Source organism: Pinus tabuliformis, chromosome 5_2 (assembly GCF_031772625.1).
Source record: "Pinus tabuliformis cultivar Carrire ecotype Pingquan chromosome 5_2, CPIR1, whole genome shotgun sequence".
NCBI lineage: Eukaryota > Viridiplantae > Streptophyta > Pinopsida > Pinales > Pinaceae > Pinus > Pinus tabuliformis.
Window position 1 is genome coordinate 280,078,489 of NC_142306.1, and position 23,716 is coordinate 280,102,204.

Here is a 23,716-nt window from a genome sequence, read left to right on the forward strand (position 1 = left end):
GGCACAACAGTTGAAATCAACCATGATAACAGTTATCCATTTGGCCATAACTTTACAATTAATATTGAGTATTTTGGAGAAGTTGGAATCCCTCCAAATAAGTTGGATCCCCACTTGTCATTCTAATCTCTCTTTGCCTCTTTTGGTCATGAACCACCATGGTTAAGTAAAATTATACCCGACATCAATTTGGACTGGTAAGCCCAATATCATGATGAAGGTTTTGATCATTCAGATTATGATTTTGACTGGAGTCCTAAAGGATCTTATTCATTAAATCCTCAGGACAATAATTCAGAGCTTTTCCAGCGTTCGAGGGTTCTCCGTGATTGAACATCCTCTGTGTTTAAAAAGAAAGAGTACAATTATGCATGATTCTCCACTATGTATTTACTTTTATGAATAAAAGAACATGTTGGTTTCGTGGGTTTTCCGTTAAAACATCCATTGTGTAAAAGAACATGTTGGTTTCGTGGGTTTCCCGTGAAAACATGCACTGTGTGAACTATTCCTAGTACAAATGTTAGATATCAGATCTAGCTTTTGAGATTTTCTAGCTACAAATGTTAGATATTCATATCTAGTTTTTCAGATATGCAAAGATATTCATATCTACAAGATATTCTGGGTACAAATGTTGGATATCAGATCTAGCTCTTGGGATCTAGTGGATAGAGAGAATCCGAAGCTTTTGTAACTTCTCTATATAAGGGAAAGAGGACTCTTCCCTAACCACTTGTAATTTTTGAAGAATTTCTATAATAGAAAACTTGTCTTTGTGTTTTGTGTTTATGGTCTGTTTATGAGAATTGAGTTCTTGTGATCGATCTATTTTTGTGTTCTTGCGCATTGTATCGATCGATCTATTTTCGTGTTCCTAAAAAGTTCTGTCCAGACTAGCTCAGCCGATTCGGTAATAGACCGACCAGGGCGACTGAGTCCGACTTAAACTGGCTGAGCCAGTCAAACTCGGTCAGCGACGCGTTTTGGAGGGAATGCGGACCCCAAACTCACTTAAATTTTGGTTTTAGGTTTTCTGTTTGCCCATCTAACCTCTACCAAGCCTATAAACGTTACCCAACCCCCTCACATTTCCTCACAGTTATCTCATTGCATTTGTGTGAGAATTTGTGAGAAGTTTGTGAAGAGTTGGTTTTTGGAGCAACAGTGAGGAGTCTTGGACAATCATTGGAGCAGCAATGAGCAGCTTCTTGGGCAGCCATTGGAGCAGCATTGAGGAGGCATTGAGGAGGCTAGAGCCTAGAGGTATTTTTTTTTCACTTCTAAAATCTGCCTTTGCTTGTGTTTTTTTTTGCAAATTTGGAAATTGAAATGAGTAATTATTGTAAAAGAAATGAACATTGAAGAGTTCTTTTTTTTTTTCTTTTCATTTTCAGGTTTGTTTCCTTTCATTTCCAAGTCCAAATATCAGAAAATGGCTCTTAGAATGAAAGACTCTGCTTGGGCATATGCTGAGATGATTCATAACCAAATGAATTGCAAATTTTGTCATAGAAAAATTAAGGGAGGTGGAGGGGGCATTCATAGGTTAAAACAACACTTGGCTGGTATTAGAGGCCAAATTGCTCCATGTGCAGCACTAGCAGAACAAATTGGGGATATTAGGAAGGAGTTGATAGAAAAATTTGAGAAGTTTGAGGAAGAAAAAGCTAGGCAAAAAGAAATAGAGGTTGAAATTGGGAGGAAGAGGAGTATAAAACACATGATGGTTGCCAACCCCAATTTTGATTATGAGGGCTCTTCATTTATCCCTTGCACTGATGCATCCAACCCCTTTCACTATGTTCCTCCCTCTTTGGAGTCTATTCAAGAAAAGGGTAAGGGTAAAATTAAAAAGAAGGGTGATATCAAAAGTTATTTGACACCCTCATGTCCCTCTAATAGTGCACATGGCCCCCAAGCTAATATAGGTCAAATGCAACCCACTTTAGAGGACCATTGGAAGAAAGAATTGAGAGAAACTGCTTGTGATTACATAGCTAGATGGTGGTATGATGTTGATATCCCATTCAATGCTTCTCGTTCACCATATTATGAATCTATGTTTGATGCCATATTTGCTGCTAGAAAGGGCTTCAAAGGCCCTACTATGCATGAGTTAAGGGGATCTCTTTTGCAAAAAGAGGTTTTGTCCATTGATGAATATTTGAAAGATTTCAAAAGCTCATGGGCAAAAACAAGATGTACCATCATGTTAGATGGATGGACTAATCAAAGGAACCGTACCATCATAAACTTTCTTATCTTTTGCCCACAGGGAACCATGTTTCTAAAATCAGTTGATGCATCTAATAGGGTGAAAGATGCACACTTATTATTTCAGCTTTTGTATGAGGTTGTTGAAGAGATGGGGGTGGCTAATGTTGTTCAAATCATCACAGATAATGCCTCTAACTATGTTCTTGCTGGTAAAATGTTAGAGGAAAAACACAAAACCATCTTTTGGACCCCATGTGCTGCACATTGCATAGACCTCATGCTTGAGGATATTGGTAAAATAGATTGGATTAAGAACACTGTAGAGCATGCCAAAAGCATAACAAAATATATCTACAATCATTCATGGATTTTGAACCTGATGAAGAAACACACAGGGGGTAGGGATATTATTAGGCCTACTATCACTAGATTTGCAACTCATCTTTTGACATTGCAATCTATGCTTTCCCAACATAGAAACTTGCAAAGGGTGTTTTCCAGTGATGAATGGAATGAATGTCATTCGTCTCGCAAACAGGATGGAAAAGATGTGAGAAAGAAAGTTATTGAAGAAATATTTTGGAAAAAGGCAGCCAAGATTGTGAAGGTTGTTGAGCCACTGGTTAAGGTGTTGCGGTTGGTGTTTATTTTTGGTAGCATCAGATGTGTTCTAAGTCTCAAATTTTGCAGGGAGGCTTGGGCACATGTATTCAAAAGAACCCAGAAAGCGTTTTGGGAAATTCCACCTGGAGACAGTTTTATTAAAATAATTAATTATTTTTAATGGGACCCTAAATCTAAACTTAGGAAATTAAAATAATTAATGGGTATTAATCTAACTATGGGTGTAACTTCTAGAAGAAGATGAGAATCAAACGGAAATGATCTTAGCTATTGATTAGCTTCTAATCGGGGCCGTTGAATTTCAACGAGAAGATTATTTAAGGAGGCTTGAGGGTCATTTGGAAGACACACAGAGAGTTGATCAGTCAGATCGAATTGTTGAAGCTAGAGGCAGCACAGTGATTTGTAGTGATCATGCAGAGGGGCAGATGGAGTTTTGGTTGGAGGATCTTCTCCGGAGCCAAGAATACTCAACAAAGAGGCAGAGAGACACACAGAGGAGACAATGCAGAGGGCAGAGAGGGTGACGCAGAGTCAAGAACGACTCACACACGCCCCACGCAGAGCAGCGCAAAGCCTCCTACGTAGAAGTTCGAAATTTGCTGGGGATCTGGATATTTTGAGCCGGGAGGGCTTGAATCAACTCCAGAGGGAAAATCGATTCCCAGTAGAGGTGACGCAGTACCTTAGAGGCTAACGCAGGGCACACGCAGGGGCAACGCAGAAGTAGCCGGGAACTCATTGGTTCAGCTGCTAGAGCAGTCGGGACTTGCAATGTAGAGTGAGGTAATCTCACTAATTTCTTCTGCCGAGTGATATTGTATGTAACTGGATTGCCAGGAAGGCATCCAGAAGTTGTATTCATAAATACTTCAGCTTAATAATAAAATCCCTCAGATTTGCTGTACTAGTTTTCCCGCATGAGGTTTTTCCGCGGACATTTTTCCAAAAACAATTGTGTTATTTGTGTGTATCTTTATCTATTTTTCAGTTTCTTGTTTCGGCTATTATTTTTATGGTGTAGGCTGCAGTTTATGTATTTCGATGTTTGTCGTAGGAAATTGCAAATAACTTGTTCATGTATATCTAACAAGTAGAAGAAATATCATCAGTGTTGTAGTAGGAATTCACGAGTTTAAGGAATTTTCACAGTTGGTGGATGGGGAAAGATTGGCTATGGGCTTCATTTATGAGGCTATGGATCAAGAAAAGGAACAAATAAAGGCATCATACAAGGATAGAGTGGCTAAGTATGGGCCCATTTGGTAAATCATTGATCAAAGATGGAACAATCAACTCCATTGCCCTATACATGCAACGGAGTATTTTTTGAACCCAAAGTATCATTGTAAAGCTCTGGAGGTAGAAGCTTTGACTAGGGAGGTTAGAGATGGATTGATTGACTACATTGATCACATGGTCCCTAAGGAGAGTGACTAGCTGTGGATACATTGATAGATCACTTGTTTTAGCAGAGACACATGCACCTTTGGCAAGAACTTAGCAAGGATTGGAAGGGAAGCAGATGGGTCAGGTAAACAAGCAATTTCAATTTTCAATTTTTTATTTTGTTAAATTGCTTATAATTTGAAATTTGAATATAATTTGTTGAGCTAACTCATTACACAACTATGTTTTTTGTTGCACAATGGTGGGAGGCATTTGGTAGCCATTGTCCTCAATTACAAAAGTTTTCAATCTGTATTTTGCGTCAAACTTGCAGTGCTACTGGGTGTGAGCGCAATTGGTTTGTCTTTGAGAGCATTCACACGAAGAAGAGAAACTGTTTGGAACAAAAACGATTAAATGATCTAGTCTATGTCCAATACAACCTCTGGCTAAGACGCAACCAATTGCTGAACAAAAGACCTGATAAAGATCCATCAGAGTTTGATTCTGATGAGGATATTCGTATTGATTTGGATTTACAGATGGAGGCAGTGGGTGAACATCATGTTCAGTTAAATGCAGATCCACTAGTACCAGGCCCAACCCCAAGTCCTCCAGTTGCAAGCACTTCCTCTACTCAACCACAACGAAAACTCATAGCTTGTCTATCTCAGTGTGTAGTTGGTGCGCCTGCTAGTGCTACTACTTCTATAGTTGCAGTTGGAGATGGTGATGAGGAGGAGGAGCCATGGGTTTCCCTCTTTGACTTTGAGTCAAAATCTGAACCAGATGATGTTGGCTTCTCTAGCAGTAGTCAGTAGTGACTAGTGATGTTTTACTTTTGTTGTAGAGGCCATTTAGAGCGTCCTTGGTTATGTGTTTTTGTTCTGATCTCTATATCATGTATGTATTGGACAATGCACTAGGTGCCATTTTGATGGATATATTCATGAGCCTACTTTGATCATATGTTGTCTTCTCTCTATATTATAATGCTTTGTGTTTGGAAACATGAATGAAAATATTTAAAATTATGTTTTTTCATAAAAAAATAAATATTTGATGTATTTTTTACAACGACTGAGTCATTGAAATCAAACCGGCCAAGTCGATATCGAGTCGGAGTCGGAGTCAACCCTCGGTTGGTTCCAAACTCGAGTCAGAGTTTGAAAACATTGATTATATGTTACGTATTGCATTGAATATTGTGCAAAAATAACATATCCTGACGTAGCCAAGTATATCATATAGCCACGATCAATCAACATATGATCCAGGTGGATATTGGTGGCCACCCGCCTATTCCACTTGGACCCCCACCATTGTTTCTTTCAGTTTTTCAGTTTCCTTATTTCTAGCACAATTTACTACTTTTGGCAGTTTTTCAGGTCCTTAACTTCTGGAGCCATTTTGAGGACCTAAATGACGTTTTTTGGGAAAACAAGGCCAACATGGGTCAATGACCCATGTTGGCCACTCGAAAGTTGTAGTCCTCGGATAGATATTTCTAACGAGGTATTGTATGTGTCAAACGAAGTTTGCATGCCAAAGCTATGACGCCGGGAAGTTGTAGTAGCAATCTACCCAAACGGGGCTCATAGTTTGGCGCTTCATCTCCTTGGGTTAGGTTTTTGGATGTTTAGGGTTTTCCATTGTTTCTCAATAATAAATAGGCCTTCGAGCTTCATTGTAACACAGTTCAAAGGCATGTAGCCGCCACATCTCTCCTCAGAGATAAGCTACTATCGCTTGAGCTAGTTTATTTCCATTTCTATTTGTAAGCATATTCAAAGTTTTAAATTAATGAAATGAAGTATTATTTCTGCTGCATCTCTGTATTTATGTTTATTTTTGTACTTTATTGCATTCCTACATAAATCCGGATCAACGTATCATCGTTCATCCATCATGATTCAAAATTGCCTGGACCATGGCATGAAAATATGATTCTCAAATACTAAATTGTCAAATGTCAGGAGTCTGGACTGGAAGGTGTCAAATTGGAAAACATGTGATCTGGTTGTTTTATGTTGACTCAATGGTTCTTGCTTAGACTTAGTTGGTTCTACTAAAACTCAGAGGTACCTACTAGACCTAACAGTTTTTGGGAACTTTTGACAGTTTTGGGCAGGTCAACCATGCTCTAGGTAAGATCTGCCGGGTTTGAGACAAACCAACCTGTCTAGGGTCCAGTCACAAAGATTTGGCAGCTCATGAGTATATCCATAGAGTCCCATGACTATGGTTACCACTGTTCCTCAACAACCCTTATGCTACTATTTGTGGACTGGTGACGAATGACTTCCACTTTGCATTTCAAAGGACTTCCTCATGTCTGAGATTCTCTTAAAAGAACTACGAAGAGGTGGGGAAATACATTAATGATAGGCTTTGAGATGCTTGCGGACGAGATATACAATATTGTTGGAAAGTTTCTGTTAGACATGGATTTAAAGTCAAACAAGAGCATATAAAGCTTCGTTTTGCTCGCAAGAGTAGATTAAAAGCTTTTGCTAGGAACGTGTCTATCTGTCAATTAGACATTAGAATTAGTGATTGATGAAATTTACAGACTAAAGTGCTTATTTTGGGGTTGAGTGTCTAAAATACAACCAGATTGTAATAACTATTATAGATTCTTCACATCTTTCTCTATTAAATGATCTTTTGGAGGGACTTTAAGTTTTCATAGACATAACAATAGTGCTCCCAGGATAGTACAATGCTACTATAGTTTCCTTTTTTGGTTAATAATGTATTGATCATGAGATTTACTAATATTTGCCTTATTTAAGGTCATTATGGAAGATGTGAGAGTACCGGCTACAAATCTTGTTGGAAGTGAAGGTCTAGGACTTTCCATAGCTTTGGGAGCGCTTGATGGAGGACGCATCAATATTGCAGCTTGCAGGTTAGCAAGGACAGCTCATTGAGGCTGAATATCCCACTAAAATACTTTAAATACACCTTCAATGTAATTTTTCTGTTTTGACTATTCAGCCAACATCAGAGAATATTAGAATTTTAAATTCTATACAGCTACCAGACCTACATGGAATGTTTTCCTTTGTTGACAGTGTTGGTGGAGCCCAATTCTGTGTTGATGCTACCCAAGAATATGTGCAAACACGAAAGCAAGTGAGGCATATTCCCTGGATCTTGAGGATTGTATTTGAATTCCCATAACCAAAACTTATTGTTAAATCACTTTGCTCTAAAATTTATGCAAGTGTTCTTTGTTTATTTTAATCTTGAAACATGCAATTTCCTTGTGAACATTCTTATTTGGATGTTATGGAAAACCTGTTTTGTGGCAGTTTGGCAAGGCACTTATAGACTTCCAGAATACACAGTTCAAGCTAGCAGACATGCTAACAACAGTACATGCCTCTCGGTTGATGGTAGCCCATGCAGCTTCTTCCTTGGATGCAAAAGATCCAGGTGCAACAGCTTCTGCGGCCATGGCCAAAAGGTAAGTTGAAAGAATTTGCATATTAATACAATGTGTAAAGCTAAAAAACAACATTTCTCTTCAAGATGTTACATAAAATTCAATAAACAAAATGAATGAAACTATATTGATTCCTATGCATACACACTCTTTAGAACGTTTATTGCATCAGGTCAAAAGACATGAAGCTTAGTATTGATGCCAAGTTGGATGGATGGCTCATACAACCTATCTCAATCAACCTTCAGAGACTTAGGAAGTCATTCTTCAGACTGAGTTGGTGGAGTTTCTATAGAATTCTTGAAGTTTTCACAGTTTTTAATTTTACAACCCAGGCATTTGTTTAAAGAAAACAACATTCATAAATATGTGATAACTTCTGTAGTCTTGAATTTAAACAATAAGGGCTCTGGATATTAATTAAAGATAAACAAGTGCCCTCAGGAAAGGATTCTCAGACACAAGAAGTAGGTGCCACTTGGCAAAAGATACTAGATAAAACATATACACGATACAAAAGTTGGACACATCAGCAAGGAGTTTCCCTAGTGGGGGCTGACTAGAAACTGGTAAAATCCATTCGTGCCAACTGGAGACTACCTAGTTAATGTCTTAGAAATACTGTAGCACATTCCAAATGGGATCAATCAAGTGCAGAATAAGTGGGATTTTAGCAGAACAAAGATTGCATCTTTGAAGATTGCAACAGCTTGGCTAGAGATGTGGGTGACCTATATGAAAGTGGCAAATTTACTATATTGATAACTCATTTAACTAGTTTGACCTATAGACAAGGACATGGTATTCATTTCTTGATCACGAACTACTATCAGGGCTGAAATTACTGGTCTTTTGATTTTGCATTATGTTAATTCTCCTTTATGATTCTAGTGAAGAGTTGTCATTTTTCATGTCAGATATTTCTAATTAACTGTTCATTTTTGGTGATAAATATTCATCCATAGTAAACGATGTTGTAAGGTGAAGTGAGTTTTTTGGGCTGTATTCTACTGGCAAATTGGAGTGCTTGTCATAAAAGATGACCTAAGTTCAAATCTTGACAAGCATATTCTAGTAAAGGATTTGGATTTGACACTGGATGAAACTCCTGTCAAACTTAATGTTCGAACTTCCATATATGCAATGAATTCAAAAATGTAAAGTGATGATACAATCTGAATGTCTTTGGTTCTGAGTGCTAAAGCCAAATTTTTTCTGTTTTAAAAGAAACTTTATGTTGATGGATTCAATTGGTTTTTTTATTCTGGTACATGTTGGTCTCATGGGATCTGGCTAGTCGAACTAGTGAGTGTACATATATTTTTTATGTTTTTTCTGCAACCATTTTTGCATTAGCCTATGATCTATCATATTTCACCACCCATCTTGCACCATTTAGGGCGGTAGGGAATCTAGTCAGGGAGGGGGGAGTTGCACCTTGTTACCGCTCAAAGTGGCTGGGTTGGCTAGGTTCAACCGTTCAACCAAGACTGCTATGCAGTAAGCACTGTTAGGAGTATGCCCAATGTCACTTCAACATATTCCTCTCAGTTTAGGCCAACTCCCACAAAATGCCACGGGCAGTATCCCTACACAACAAATCAACAAAAGAAATAATTGACCAATGCCTAAATGATGTATATGGAAGAGGTAGGATTTAGTTAAATAACCAAATTCTGATCTGATTAATGATGTAACAACAAACCAATATTGCAGACCAACAAAGGAAAATACTCAATATGCCAAGGAAACAAGCTTGAAAATGCCACAAATTGAGTATGAAAACTTCTTACCACAATAGAAGACCAAACAGAGTTGTTATACATGTTCTATATGTAATTTCCCTTCCTAAATGATTTTGGAACACGATTAATTTCTACATTTTGGGGCTGATTTTCAAGGTGATGGAGCCCATTCAATTTTATTAGGAGGCTAGACTTAGTAGAAGTTATTTCGATGTGGTTATTTGTACGTGGGGGCCACCCACACTAGGAGAATACGCATTCCCTAGTTTGAATACATATCTAGGATTTCATGCACTAGCAATACACACCAATATCAATACATCAAAGTTAGATATAAAACAATTTTGATTAGGCTAGGGTTTCGATCAGAAAGATGAACAAATACCTAGGGAATCATTCATAGGATCTTGCTATAGATATTATACATGTTTAGTTCATAAACCCTAAATATCTAGAGTTTCAATACATCACTTAGATATTAACAGCAAACCCTAAAGGACTAGGGTTTCTATAACAGTTCCAAAACATCAAAAGAATAGGAATTCTAGATTTCATCAACAACCCTAAGTAGACTAGGGTTTCAATATTAGCATCGACATACCCTTAGGTTAGGGTTTTACAGTGAACCTTTTTAGGGTTCCACAAGAATGATAAGATAATGAGGGTATATTCGATCTGATGATTAATCACCCTAACAAGAATCTTTGTGATTCAAAATCCTAGACGTAACAATGTCAATAATGTAAAGCAAATTTAAAATAGAATGAACGTACCTTCTATGAAGAGAACTTTATAACAAAGTTTATAGTCTAAGGCATACCTTTGATTTGTTCCTTACCAAACCTTGTATAACATTAAATCTTGACAGGGTTCAATAGAACTTCTTTCATGCTTCAAGTCTATCGTTTGAAGTCTCCTCCATAACCCTTGAGCAATCAACAAGCTTTGCTATCCAAGGAAACAATAAGGAGAAAGGTTATTAGTATACAATACAAACAAATCTTGATGGAAGGAGGAAACCAAACATGAAAAGATGAAACCAAGAATAGAATACTTATCTTTTGGTAAAATGGTGGAGGCTCCCTCTTAACCCAATCCTTTTGAGGGATACCCACAACCTCTAAAAAATGAAAAATGTTCTAACAAGACATGCTAGACCCATAAACTCTAGAAATCAAACATAAAGGAAAACAATTCAAAACAAAAATAAAAGACTAAGAGGGCCATGTGAGAGAGAGAGGAATTAGTAGTATAAGTCTTTGACTTTTGATTCTTCGGTGTTGTTCTTCTTAGGTGGATCTTCATCATCAACATTTGGATGTTCCCTCTCTCTCATCTTATTTCTTGGATTCTCTGGACAATGCCTTTTGTAGTGACCTATATTGTGACAGTGGTAACATTCAATCTTGGATAGGTCCACTTTCTTCTTTGGTCCTTTGAACTTCTTGAAGGTTCCCTTCTTCTTGTGATGAGTAGAATAGGCATTCGATGTCTTTTCTTCTTCCTCCTTGTTGTTTACTAACGATATTCTGGGTTCTTCTTGACTACATGCATTCCACATTTGTTCAAATGTTGGAGTATCCTTCCAGTTGTCAAGTCCAGATGCAAAATCACTCCAAGATTTTGGTAGTCCTAGAAGGGCAGTAATTACGAGCTCCTTTTCTAGGATAACTTCATCTATTGCTTGGGGGTCATCTCTGATTCTAGATATAACTTATAAAATATGATGAAAAGGTATCATCATTTGTCATCTTAATAATTCTTAGTTCATTCTTGAGGTTTGGTATTTGACCAATGTTCTTGATTGTGAATAACTTGGAGAGAGCCTCATGCATTTCTTGAGCGGAATTTATGTTGGATATGTATGGATTAGGTTATCCTTAACTCCATCCACTGTTAAGTTCATAGCGACTTTTTCAATTTCTCTAAACTTTGCTTTCTCTACATCTCTTGATTCATCAATAGGTTTCTTGACTTTTCCTTTAACAAGATCCAAAACTTTGTTCTTTTCAAGAATGAGGTCTATCCTCTTTTTCCAGGCCCTATAGTTGGAGGCTCCTTCTAGTTTGTTTTCTCCCTTCATTGATTTTGTCATGGTTCCTATAGATAGTAGGCTTGTCTCTTTATATGATCCTTTTCCTTAATGACCTTTCTTTGATCTCATTTTCCTTAATAGATCTTTGACCTGCCTTTTTCCTTCTTCTTCACCTTAGCTCTAATACCATGTTAGAAAATCAGAAAGGCAAAAAGATTTTCTCTTGTTGATAATTACTTGTGATTATTATTATAATCTTTCTTATGTTCTTCTTTTATCTTAGTTTATCAAGCAATTACCAAAACCAAAACATGAAGATCAAGGACACTAGATGTATGCGCATATCCAGGGCAAAACCCCTATATAGGGGAAACCCAGTCAAGAACTCTTCCTTCAGTAATTCTAAATGAGATAGATCAAGACCCTAGATCGAAAGACCTTCCTTCTCCACCAAGTCAATTCTTCCTTTTGATAGATGATCTCTTCCAAAGTTACCAAGTGTCAGCTTCTCAAATGTAGCTTCAACCTAGAATTTTGATCCACAGCTTCAGAACTTCAACCCATCTTTAGGACTGCAATTTCGATCTAGCAACTTGAGTAGCTCCAGCCTAGCAGCTTCACACCTTCAATGTTGATGCAACTTCACAACATTGATGCAACTTCACAACTTCGACCTTGGTGTAGCTTCACAACTTTGATGTGGCTTCACAACTTCGATTCAGCTTCACAGGTTCGATGCAACTTCACAACTTCATTGCAGTTTTCCAGCTTAGATGCAACTTCAAAATTTCGTTGCACATGAGAGAGAGAGAGAGAGAGAGAGAGAGAGAGAGAGCCAAAAACTTCGATTCCAGCTTCCTTCTTGAACTTTGCACTTTTTCTGCTCCCAACTATTGCAATTCGAACTTGTGTGAGATGAGTGACAAATGAGGTCGAGTTTCTCCAATATATAGGCTTCTTGTGAGGTTAAATTCCCCTGTTGAGGCCGACTTGTCCTTCCTTGAGGCCAACTTGGTGGAGGAGGCCTAGAAGACCTAAAATATAATAAAATAAATTTCTTCTTTGACAAATAAATCCCAAGAAGGGTTCTTTACAATATGACATGGACAAGGACACTTGACATAAACCCTAGAAGCCTGCAATGGAGGCTATGACCTAAAAACAATTGACCCAAGCATGAAACCCATGCTTTAATAAGTCAATTTATTTAATAATAAAAATTATTTTCTTTCTTTTGATAAATATAATACATCATGACTCAAATACAATTATGAAGACCGACACTAGTTACATTCTTCAACACTAAAATGTTTACTACCATTTGCTTTTGTTGTACCAGTGCCCTTAGTTGTCATAGCTATTTGCATGACTTCTGTACCCTTTGTTGTGCAAGGATTGTGTCACTTTTCTCTTTGAAAAGTGTTGAAATTTCTAAGTCTAACCATTACAAATTTGTATCTGTACTCTTCTGGTTTATTTCTCCTACTTGTTAATTATAAACAAATTATTTAAACATATAAACATCAAAATAAACACAATACAGTCTCAACCATCTATAGATCAACAACTGAAAGAAATAGCAAACACACAAGTGACACCGTTATTTTTGGACAACTCGTCCCCAGAAAAACCCAACTTGGGAAAACTAGTGCAGCAATTCTGAGGGTTATTTATTATGTAGTATATCCTTGAGTACAACTGGGTGCCAAACTGGCTCACCCGATAGAGAAAAATAACCGACAGTAATACCTCTCTATTCGGAAGCAAATATTTAGAAAATCTGCCCCACAAAACCCTCTCTAGCATAACTGAAGCACTGTGTTAGCCCTCCTGGCCTCTGCGTTAGCCTCAAAACCCTCTGTGTCAGCGCTCTAAGGCACTGCACAACCTCTACGGCCTTCTACGTCACTCCTGCTGCCCTTTGCATGGATGACGTAGGCCCTTCTGGCCTCTGCGTTGTCTCAGCTAGCCTCTGTGTGGCCTGCTCTGGCTTCTGCATCTGCCTCTCTGCCTCTGCGCTGGTCTCTCGGCACTATCTTTGCCTCCTTGTCCAGTACTCACTGCCCCTCGTTGCAAACTGATCACCAATTTGACTTTTCTTAGCAAACCCTGCTCTAGAAAATCGAATGATTGATCACTCTGGTGTATTCTCCAATTGACCCTCAAGCCTCCTCTTATACTTTTCCTATTGGTTCTTCAACGGCCGAGATTACATCTCTAATCAACGGCTAACATTAGATTTGTCTTGATCCATGACTTTTGGAACCTTCTAACGCAGTTTTATATTAATACCCATTAATATTTTATTTTTCCTAAGTTTAGACTTAGGAACTCCATTAAAAATATTAATTATTTTAATATCTTCCAAACCGGGTAGAATCTGCCCAAACCATCTCTAGGTCTTGGAGATCTCATATGCTTTAGCCTCTACACCAATTTTCATGGCTAGAGCACATCCGATGCTACCCCAAATCAACAAAAAGTGCTACAAGTGTCCACTCGATTTTGCTTGCTCCATCTACGTTTCTTTGAATGATTTCTCTGCTCGATTCTCTCTTCTAGGCATTTCTATGAATTGTTGTTGGATCTCTCGTCTATCCACATTTTACAATTTTGTGAGGGCATAGAGAGCACTCATGGAGACCAATGACCATTAAAAACCATCTTCTAGCAAAATTGTGTCATTTTTGTCAAAGGTTTTCTTTTCCAATGGATTTTACCTATTAAATAGAACAATTAATCTAGGCTTTCTAACCTTATAAAATTTGCTTACCTTGCTTTTCACGCCTTTTCCTTTGTCTCTCTCTCTCATCTAAGAAAGACTTTTCCTATCTAGAACTTTCAATCTCAGATCCAAGGTCAATGTTGATCTAATACCATGTTGAATTTAGGGTACATTTGTTCATTGATATGATGTAGAGAGAGAAAATAAATGCGATATGTCATTCACATGCCTAAGTGGTTATGGTGGTTTAACCACCTAACCACTAACTTAAACATTTAAATATTACATTAGTCACATATTTAAAATAACAAAGTGATTTAAAATAATCAAGGGTTTGTAACATTACAAATAATTTGCTTGCCTTGCTTCTCACGCCTTTGCCTTTGTGTTTTTCTCTCATCTAGGTAAGACTTTTCCTATTAAACAGAACAAAGTGATTTAAAATAATCTAGGGTTTCTAACCTTATACAAAAAATTCTTGACTTGCTTTTCATTCATTTGCCTTTGCGTCTCTATCTCATCTAAGTAAGACTTTTCCGATCTTGAACTTTCAACCTCAGTTCCAAGATCACTGTCGATCTAATACGATGTAGAATTTAGGGCACATGCATTCATAGAAATGATATAGATAGAGAAAATAAATGAGATATTTTATTTACACAACTAAAGTGGTTATGGTGATTTAACCACCTAACCCCTAACTTAAAAATTTTAATGTTATAATAGTCACATATTTAACATGTGAAATGTCAAGTATTAATGACTCATAGCGACACTTTATTGAATCTTGCCACTCTAAGATATTTGATATTTGATGCTAGTAACCATACCACCAACCATAGATAAACTACACCTTCTTGCATGAGATCTAACAAGTTATTAATACAAGGGTTTGAGGGTTTCATTGTTTAGTGTTTGGTAGAACATGCCTGTCTACGTTGTGGCATTCTCCTGTACTAGGAGCATTGGAGTTCCAGAAGGGGATCTCTTATCTATTGATAATTTTGTGTTTCTTGATTTTCCAGATCCTTGTTAAAAATTTGACAAGTCTGCTTTACTTGTGCAATTGAGAATAATTCCTGTAATTACATTTTAAAACGGATGGATATTACTATACATTTTATTTTCTTTTTCTGCAGGTTCGCAACAGATGCCAGCTATAATGTTAGCAATGATGCTTTACAATTGCATGGGGGCTATGGCTATCTAAAGGACTATCCAGTCTCTCTCTCTCTTTCTCTTTCTCACACACACACACACACTATAGATTAAAAAATTAAGGAATAGTAAGAAAAAAGGCTCAATTAATTCAGTGGTATGCTTTATTTTATACACTTCTTTCTTTGGTTTCCTTGTTGAGAGAAAAAATATGAAAACATTGGTTATTTTATTGCTTTTGCTATGAACTTTTCCAATCTATTCCTGTACGAGCCCATTTTTAAGTATTTGTAAGAATTCACTTAGCAGACAGGATATATTTTGGTTTATGTTTCTTCGCAGGTTGAAAGATATTTAAGAGATTTACGGGTGTGCACAATAGTTGAAGGTACTAATGAGATCATGCGAATGGTCATAACAAAACAGATGATGAAGACCTGATGCCTCTGTCACTATGGCTCTTCTAAGATTCATTCATCACAAAGAACTTTGACTGAAATGAGATTTGACCTGCATAAACTGACTTGGAAATATACCGGTCCTGCTCATATTAAACAACTGATTCATAGATTGAAATTTCTCATCTTTCACTTGTTGACAATAAAAATTGATATGATAGGGGTTAAAATTTTTGAAAGATCACCTTTCAGGTTGTATATCAAGCAGCTGTGAACCTAAGAAATGGTTCAAACATAATTATTATTTTTTCAGTTGAGTTGTTCTACAAATAATTACTAACGCCTTGTATGTTTCAAGGCTGAAAATTGTATCTAGTCTTCTCTTGCAATATTGTAAGTTCTTTCACAATTATGGATCTGTATTATTTTGTTTTTTGTGTGAGAATTTATAAGAGTAATCAAGATACTCCCAAATCTAGAATGGAAACAAGATCGTCTTGATGACGACCATGTATGATAATGCCTAAAAGGATATTAAACATGCAATGAGTATGTAAAATTCTTTTTACATGAACACAATAGTCAGGGATTTGCTTATAAATCGGCTCTGCAGCTGTTCACTTCTAACTTCTTTTCCATGCTGTTGAAGACAACCAGTGATTTACTTACAAGCAAACTTGCAACATGACATCAGAAACACAACAAAAACTAGTTTAACAAGTCTTACATGCCAATATTAAGTTGAAAACCCTCCCCAACGTTGGTTTAAAATGATGAAAACAGAGTGCTTATGTGTGAGAAAGAGAGAGCTCTTTGAACTTTTAAGCATTAGTACACAACGATATAAGAATATTTATAACAAGTATGAAAGCAATTCATCATGTATACTTAGAGATTGAATCCAGTAGAGTCCGTACTGCCTTCTCAGCAAAATCATCCATAAATTCACTCGTACTTACAAGAAGGATCCATATATGTATAAGCTTTACTTCTGATCGGAAAATTACGTCTGGATGGAATTTTCTATAATTCCATGCCACACACACTTAAATCAGGTACTGATTCCTTTTCACGGCTAAAAAGTTGGTTTTTATAGTTTGAACAGTAATGGATACAGCTTGCTTCAATCAAATGTTCCTCTAATACATTGAGCGAAGGAAAAAGTTAAGGTATTAAGAGCAATCGAGTATGGTGAAAGTGCTCTTGCACTCGTGCATCAGAGAGAAAAACGCATAGTACAATTTGAGATCCAAACTTGTGCTATATGACCCTGATATCTACATTAAGAGTGACTCAGATCTGTGACATACTCGGTCTAATCCTAGAAAAGGCAACGAGGGAATCTAATGCGATTGCATCGAGCCATGCTACCCAACAACGTTATATTTGACTTTGAATGATTGGGCTCAAGACTAGTGAAAGAGGTCTTCGAGACCATTCTATCTAATTGCTAAATGATTATTTTCTTAGTCTTCTAGGTTGTATTAAAGTCAGGTACCTTAAGGTCCCATTATTTTCTCAAATTCCCATTTGAAAAGCCCCCATTTGTTTTAGAATATGAATGAATGAATGAATGATAATTTTGTGAAAATTTCTGAATCTTTACAAACAGAAATCCTATTGCAGTTACTGGTTTAACATCTCCTACTTGTTATTTCATTCAACAAGTTATTTAATTCGATAAACAATGATGTAAACACTACTGCAGTGCAGACTACATTGACACACAAATCATAAACTAAAACAATAGATGGGACAAACACACAAGGGACACCGTTATTTTTGGACAACACATTCCCGGAAAAACCCACTGTGGGAAAATTGGTGCAGCAGATAGAGGGTTTGTATTATTAAGCAAGCAGAATTTGAGTACAACAAATTGCCTCTCACACTGACTAACCTTACAGAGAAATCACGACAATAAGAAATACATTGGAGGGTTTACCTCTCTCCCCAAGTCACAGTGGATCCAATGAGTGATTTGACACCCTCCTGACAAACACTGTGAAGTCCCTATGCAATCACCATGTGGGCTAGCGCCTTGCCTCTAGAGGATTGTGTCACCCCTTCTGCTGGATCAATTTGCTGGATGAAGACTGTTGTTCAGCCCTCCCGGCTTAGAACCTCGCTTCTCCAGCAAAATCTCGAACTACTAACGAATACTCTGCACTGCCACTGCGAGAGCCCCTTTGGGTTGCGTTAGCTCTGCATGAGCCCCGCCTGTGCTGTGTAGGCCTCTGCGCTGCCTCCTTGATGCTCAAGCTGCCTCTTTGCTACGTACTCTTTGGATCGGAAGTTCCTCTCTGATCCAAATCTCTGTTTCTGCCCCTCACTGCAACTTAGATCACTTGTTCAATTTTCTCAGCAAACCACGCCCTAGAAAAATCGAATTGACTAAGCAACTTGGTGTATCTCCAACTGATCCTCAAGCCTCCTCTTATACTTTTCCTGTTGATGAATCAACGATTGAGATTAAGCCCCTAATCAACAACTACGATTAAATTAGGCTTGATCTTCGTCATTCAGAAGCTTCTCACCTATATTTTCATTAATACCCATTAATTTTTTTATTTTCCTAAGTTTAGACTTAGGAACCCCATTAAAAATATCAATTACTTTAATAAAACACAATCCATGTGGAATTTCACCAAATGATTTCTAGGTCTTGGAGATCTCATGTGTTCTAGCCCCTCCACAAATTTTTGGAGCTAGAGCACATCCGATGCTACCCAAAATCAACACTCCCTCTTAGCAAGGAATGTGCTCTTGCAATACTTCCCAGCAAAAGTATCACACTGATCCACGACATCGGTCCTCTGTGTTGTTGATGCTCGACATGCTACCCTTCATCAACTGCATTGCTGCAACCTGTACTGCTTCCCATGACACTGCCACTTCCACTGCCACTGCTGCATCTGTACTACAACTCCCTCTCAATATGCTGCATCGTGTTGCCCATAGCACTGCCACTACTAATTTTTACACTGCAATTCAGTTGTTGAGAAGTAAGCAACTGAAAAAGTCACCCAAAATCTAACATGATGTTTAGTCTGGATACCCCATGATGCTGAAGCTACCTCTGTTGCTAATCTGTGCTGACCCTCTGATGCTACTGCGTCGCTGTTGTATCTTCTTTGTGCCTCCTGCACTGCTCAACACTCTACTACGCTGCTTCAGACTTTGGCAATATAGCTCTACCACTGTCGCTCCATCATCCCTCGCACCGACTCCCGTCATACTGCTACTGTCATTAAGGGCACTTGTAGCCGTATGTGATCCAAGAGTTTGGGCACCTCAAGGATCTTGCCCTTGTCTAGTCCTCCTGACTATAGCTCAATGTCACCCCACCTCTTCTCTAGAGGTGCATGAGCACTCATGGCGCAATTTTCATCATCATCCTCCTTGTCAGCTTTCGTCGGAGAAACCTTTGAGTCATACTTCTCTTCCTTGCCCTTCTTCCGAGGGCACTGAGTGGCGAAATGTCCCAGTTCCCCACATCTAAAGCATCTGACTTTGGATATGTCTTTCTTTTTCCTCTTCTGCTGCCCTTGCTGTCTCGCTGATGCGAGAGCTGCATCCTCCTCTTCCTCCTTGAATCTAATTCCTTTGCCACTACTTCCTGCCTTGGTTAACTGTCTGATCTCTTTCTGTCGAAGAGCTGCCCACATCTCCTCCCAATTGGGGAGAGAAGCCCTACCTAAGATGCTCTGGACAAAGGTCTCCCAGTGTTTAGTGACTGCGTTCAGGGTAGTCCTGACCATGAACTCAGGATTTGGTTTAGACCCTACGGAAGTCAGCTGGTCTCGAATCCCTTGCAACCTGAGAAGGAAGAGATTGATTTCTTCTCCCTCCTGCATCTGGTACTGTCTTAGCTATCCTCAAGCAACATCTTCCGATTAACGGAAGTTCCCTCGTACAAGGTGGTCAAGGCCTCCCACATTTGTCTTGCAGTGTCCTTTTTAGCCATATGTGGGACCACATGATCCTTGACCCCATCGAAATGTTGAAATTTGGTACCGGAGGACAGGTGGTTCCCTAAGGCTTTGATCTTTGGCTTAGGGAAAAGTGTCCAAAAAGAATTTAATTTTTCTCCTAAAGTGACTTTGTAATTTTTATAAAGTCAAATCTAATTTAAAAGTGACTTTAAGTGATAAAGTTATTAAAGTCTAATTTTAAAGTGACTTTAATAAAGTCAATGTAAAATTAGAAAGGAAAAGTGACTTTGGAAATAAATGACCAAGTGGGTCTTTATTAAAGTGGGGTGAATTAAAAAATAAAAAGTGAGATTTAAATGAGAATTTAATCTCAGCCCTAGATCTCAGTGTATTTCAGCCGTTGGATTTAGGGATCACCCAAAAGTCACTTAGGGTTAGATTAAAGGAGGAAAAGGAGGAAAAGGTCATTCATTCTTTCATGAGCAGATTGAGAGAGAGAGAGCAAGAGAGCAAGGGAGATTTCTGGACAGGGAGGAGAAGGAGGCAGCATCTTGGCACACATTCCAAGGCAGCAGTTTAGAAAATCCGTACAGCAATTTATTTGTGGAGACCGTACAACAGTTGGGCACAAAAATCGAGGGATGTACAGCAGATTTTCTGCACAGAAATCGAGGGCCATATAGCAGATTTTCTGCACAGAAATCGAGGGCCCTACAACTGATTTTCAGCACAAAAATCGAGGTCAATGTTACTTGGGAGCGGGAGCGGGAGCGAAAACGGGAGCGGGAGCGACCATTTTCAGAAGCTCCCGGTTTGGGAGCGAATCCAGGAGCGATTTTTTAAAAATATATATATTTTTTATATTTTTTAATTTTTGATACATATATGTCAACAAAAACATGTAGAATGATGAAATAGACATAAAAAACATAAAAAAACATAAATTGATCATTGAACCATATCACATCAATCATCTAGAAATTATAATCGTCATCAACCATGTCCACAAGCTAAGTTGCAGGAAACGTGGCCCTAGGGGGCGTTTTGCCAGGGGAAACGAAACGAAACGCGTTTCCCCGTACCGTACGGCCTGGAAACGCGTTTCCGGTCGTACGGCCACGTTTCCCGAAACGGAAACGTGGCCGTACGGCCGGAAACACGTTTCCAAGCCGTACGGGCCACGTTTCCCCAAAAAAACATTTGTTTTTTAATTTTTTTTTTCTAATGTAGATCTCTTACATTTGTTTGCCCTAGTGTTGATATGCAGTTCATGGTAATGTTAAATTCTTAAAGTAAAAGTGATATTCTCCTTTATTTTTCATTTTCATCCTTTTACTTAAATTTTTAACATTACCATGAAATGACTCAGGATGTTTGAGAGTGGTTTCGCCGTCATTGGATTTCATATGGAGAAAGTAGAATTTTAGATCTTACTCAAAATCCAGCAGACTTATCTGTTTTTCAGGATTTCAGGATTGGGGGGATTTCAATGTTTCCATTGGATTTTATCATGTACTAGGGTATGGAACTTGTATTTAATCGAGAGAACAAAGCCCTCTATGCAGGGGAGACTCCCAATAATCAAGAGAATGTAGGGTACTAGGGTATGAAACTTGTATTTAATCAAGAGCACTAAGGTCATTCGACTATGTAGGAGGAGACTCCCAATCAACCATGAGACAAAAAATTAGAAATTTCTCGTGACTGATTTTGGATATTTCTATTTTCATTATGTGATTATTCATGAGTAAATGTGATGTAAATTTAGATACTTATAGTCTATGCATTGACAATTGACAATTTTATCATAATGTAATAAATTAGAATGTATCATATATGCTTTATGATTGCACATATTTCTTAAATTCCTAATATATATATATATATATATTCGTGTTTCCCCGTTTCCAAAATTTGGGGAGGTCGCGTTTCGTATCGCTTCCCGTTTCGGAAACTCGTACCTGTTTCCCCGTTTCGTGCAACCTTGTCCACAAGTTAGTAAAATACATATTACAACTGCAACATATTGAGTCTTATAAATCATGATTCATCAAATTCAATATTAAAGTTTCAACTTCAAGCTTTCAGAATTGAAAATTCAATAACATTTATCATCATTGATCACCAAAGTTGTACTTGTAAGCCAAGTTTAACCATTACAAGAAGTAATATCGAAGATATTTCTAAGTCCTAACTTCTAACTGTTAACATGATATGAAATGTTGAAAATTTATAAAATGAAACATAAATAATGAGATGAAATGAAACAACTTTAGTCTTTCACAAAGCATCATATTCATAATTCACAATCATTACCAATGAGTTATAATTGCCAAGGCCCAACTTCAAACTTCAAATTTTCATTGTCACAGTGATATAATGTTTACAAAAAATATCATAATGCTATGAAAGAGTCAAGAGTCAAGAGTCAAGGACTCAAAACTCAACAGTTATGAAAACTAAAGTCTAATAGAAACTAAAAAAGACAAGTAAACTGTAAATCTACAAGTGGCCCTTGCCACGAGAGTCTCCAGGAGTATAAGCAGGTCGTGGTGGTCTTCTAGGAGTCTCCCGCACAGACCAACGACCAGAACTAGAACCTCCACGCGAGGGTGTCGATGGAGGTGGCGACAGCAATGGAACAAGACTCGGGCCTCGAGCACTGCTACTGGATGGTGGAGGTGGAGGTGGCATGGCTGCTGCAACTGCTTCATTTTCATCCCTTACAAGCTCCTCTTCTAGTTCTTCAATATGTACAATGCCATCCTCCAAATTGTCGTCCTCAAGGTGATTGTCCCAAATTTTATATGTGGGATCTTCATTAGCCCGATCACAGTAATGGCTCAACAACCTCAAGTTGTAGTGCACATAAACCAAGCTTTCTGCTCGGTTTTCGTTGAGTCTGTTTCTTTTCACATTATGTATATAACTGTAGGTGCTCCAACACCTCTCTGTAGAAGAAGAATTTACAACCTGTGAAAGAACTTTTTTTGCCAATTTTGGCAAAAGTCCGTGGCCGCCATATGTTTCCCACCATGTGAGAGAATCAAATTTATGTTTGTCGTCCATTGCATGGAAGTTACCATACAAACCAGTGCCACTGAAGTATCTGCCTATTTCAAGGCGCACAGCTGCACATTCCTCCCTATCAGGCACCAACTTTTCTAATGCTTCCAGATATCCTTTAGTTACCTCTTGATCTAAATGGGGTTTGGTCCTAACCCCACCCCTTGCTGCAGGTTGGCCCAACCAAGATGTAGAGTAGTATTTTGGCGTAAGGATATACGCCAAGCAATGTAGTGGAAGGTTAAGCCTATTCCACCGTTCACACACACAATCATGAATCAGTTTGTACAAGTTGGGATCTTTATTATGAACAATGTCTTTTATTTCCCCCAACATGGTATCCATTTGCTCATACACCTCGCCAATCACTGGTTTGTCTGTATCTGCAAACCGAATCATGTGATAAATTGGCTTGGTGAAATCCAATACCTGCTTCACAGTTGTCCAAAACTGCCCATCAAGAGCGACCTCCTCCACCGTTTCAAAACCTGCCATGTCAGCTACATTTGTAGCCCTTTCCTTTAACACCTGCCAATGTGGACTTGATACCATGCTAGCTAATGCCTCTCTTACCTTCAAAAGACGCTTGAAGGTGAGGTAATAGCTACCAACTCTAGTCCTCGCAATCTTCAGCAACTCCAATCTCGAGTGACTGCGGAAAAGGCCATGGGTATTGCTATGATTTGTAATAAATTTTATCATTTGTTTTCCTTTCTTGTACAAATCACCAATCCATTGGTATTGTTCATTTTTGTTTTTGACAATATCATGCAACAGAAGGTTCAATGTGTGAACCAAACATCCAGACCAAAATATGTTCGGGTATTTATCCTCAATAATTGCTCCCGCTGCCTTACAATTAGGAGCATTATCAGTGCTGACTTGGATGACATTGTATGGGCCAATACGCTCAATTGTTTCAAGTAATGCTTCTGCAATGTTGATAGCGGTCTTGAACTTGTCTGAGTAA

The 23,716-nt window shown here is 38.1% G+C and overlaps 1 protein-coding gene across 3 annotated transcripts in view; it reads left to right on the plus strand.

Moving 5' to 3' along the window:
* LOC149158608 (uncharacterized) overlaps positions 1 to 16,157 on the plus strand; it is a 259,349-nt gene extending 243,192 nt beyond the window's left edge. Inside the window, exons 9-13 of one of the 3 annotated variants that reach the window (XM_089436271.1) lie at positions 7,029 to 7,144; positions 7,311 to 7,371; positions 7,551 to 7,705; positions 15,329 to 15,410; positions 15,690 to 16,157. In XM_089436271.1, the coding sequence (XP_089292397.1) occupies positions 7,029 to 7,144; positions 7,311 to 7,371; positions 7,551 to 7,705; positions 15,329 to 15,410; positions 15,690 to 15,788 (513 nt within the window). In that variant the 3' untranslated portion in view covers positions 15,789 to 16,157. The remainder of the gene's footprint in view (positions 1 to 7,028; positions 7,145 to 7,310; positions 7,372 to 7,550; positions 7,706 to 15,328; positions 15,411 to 15,689) is intronic. The other 2 variants (XM_089436272.1, XM_089436273.1) reach the window with 2 other exon arrangements.
* Positions 16,158 to 23,716: the final 7,559 nt, after the last annotated feature.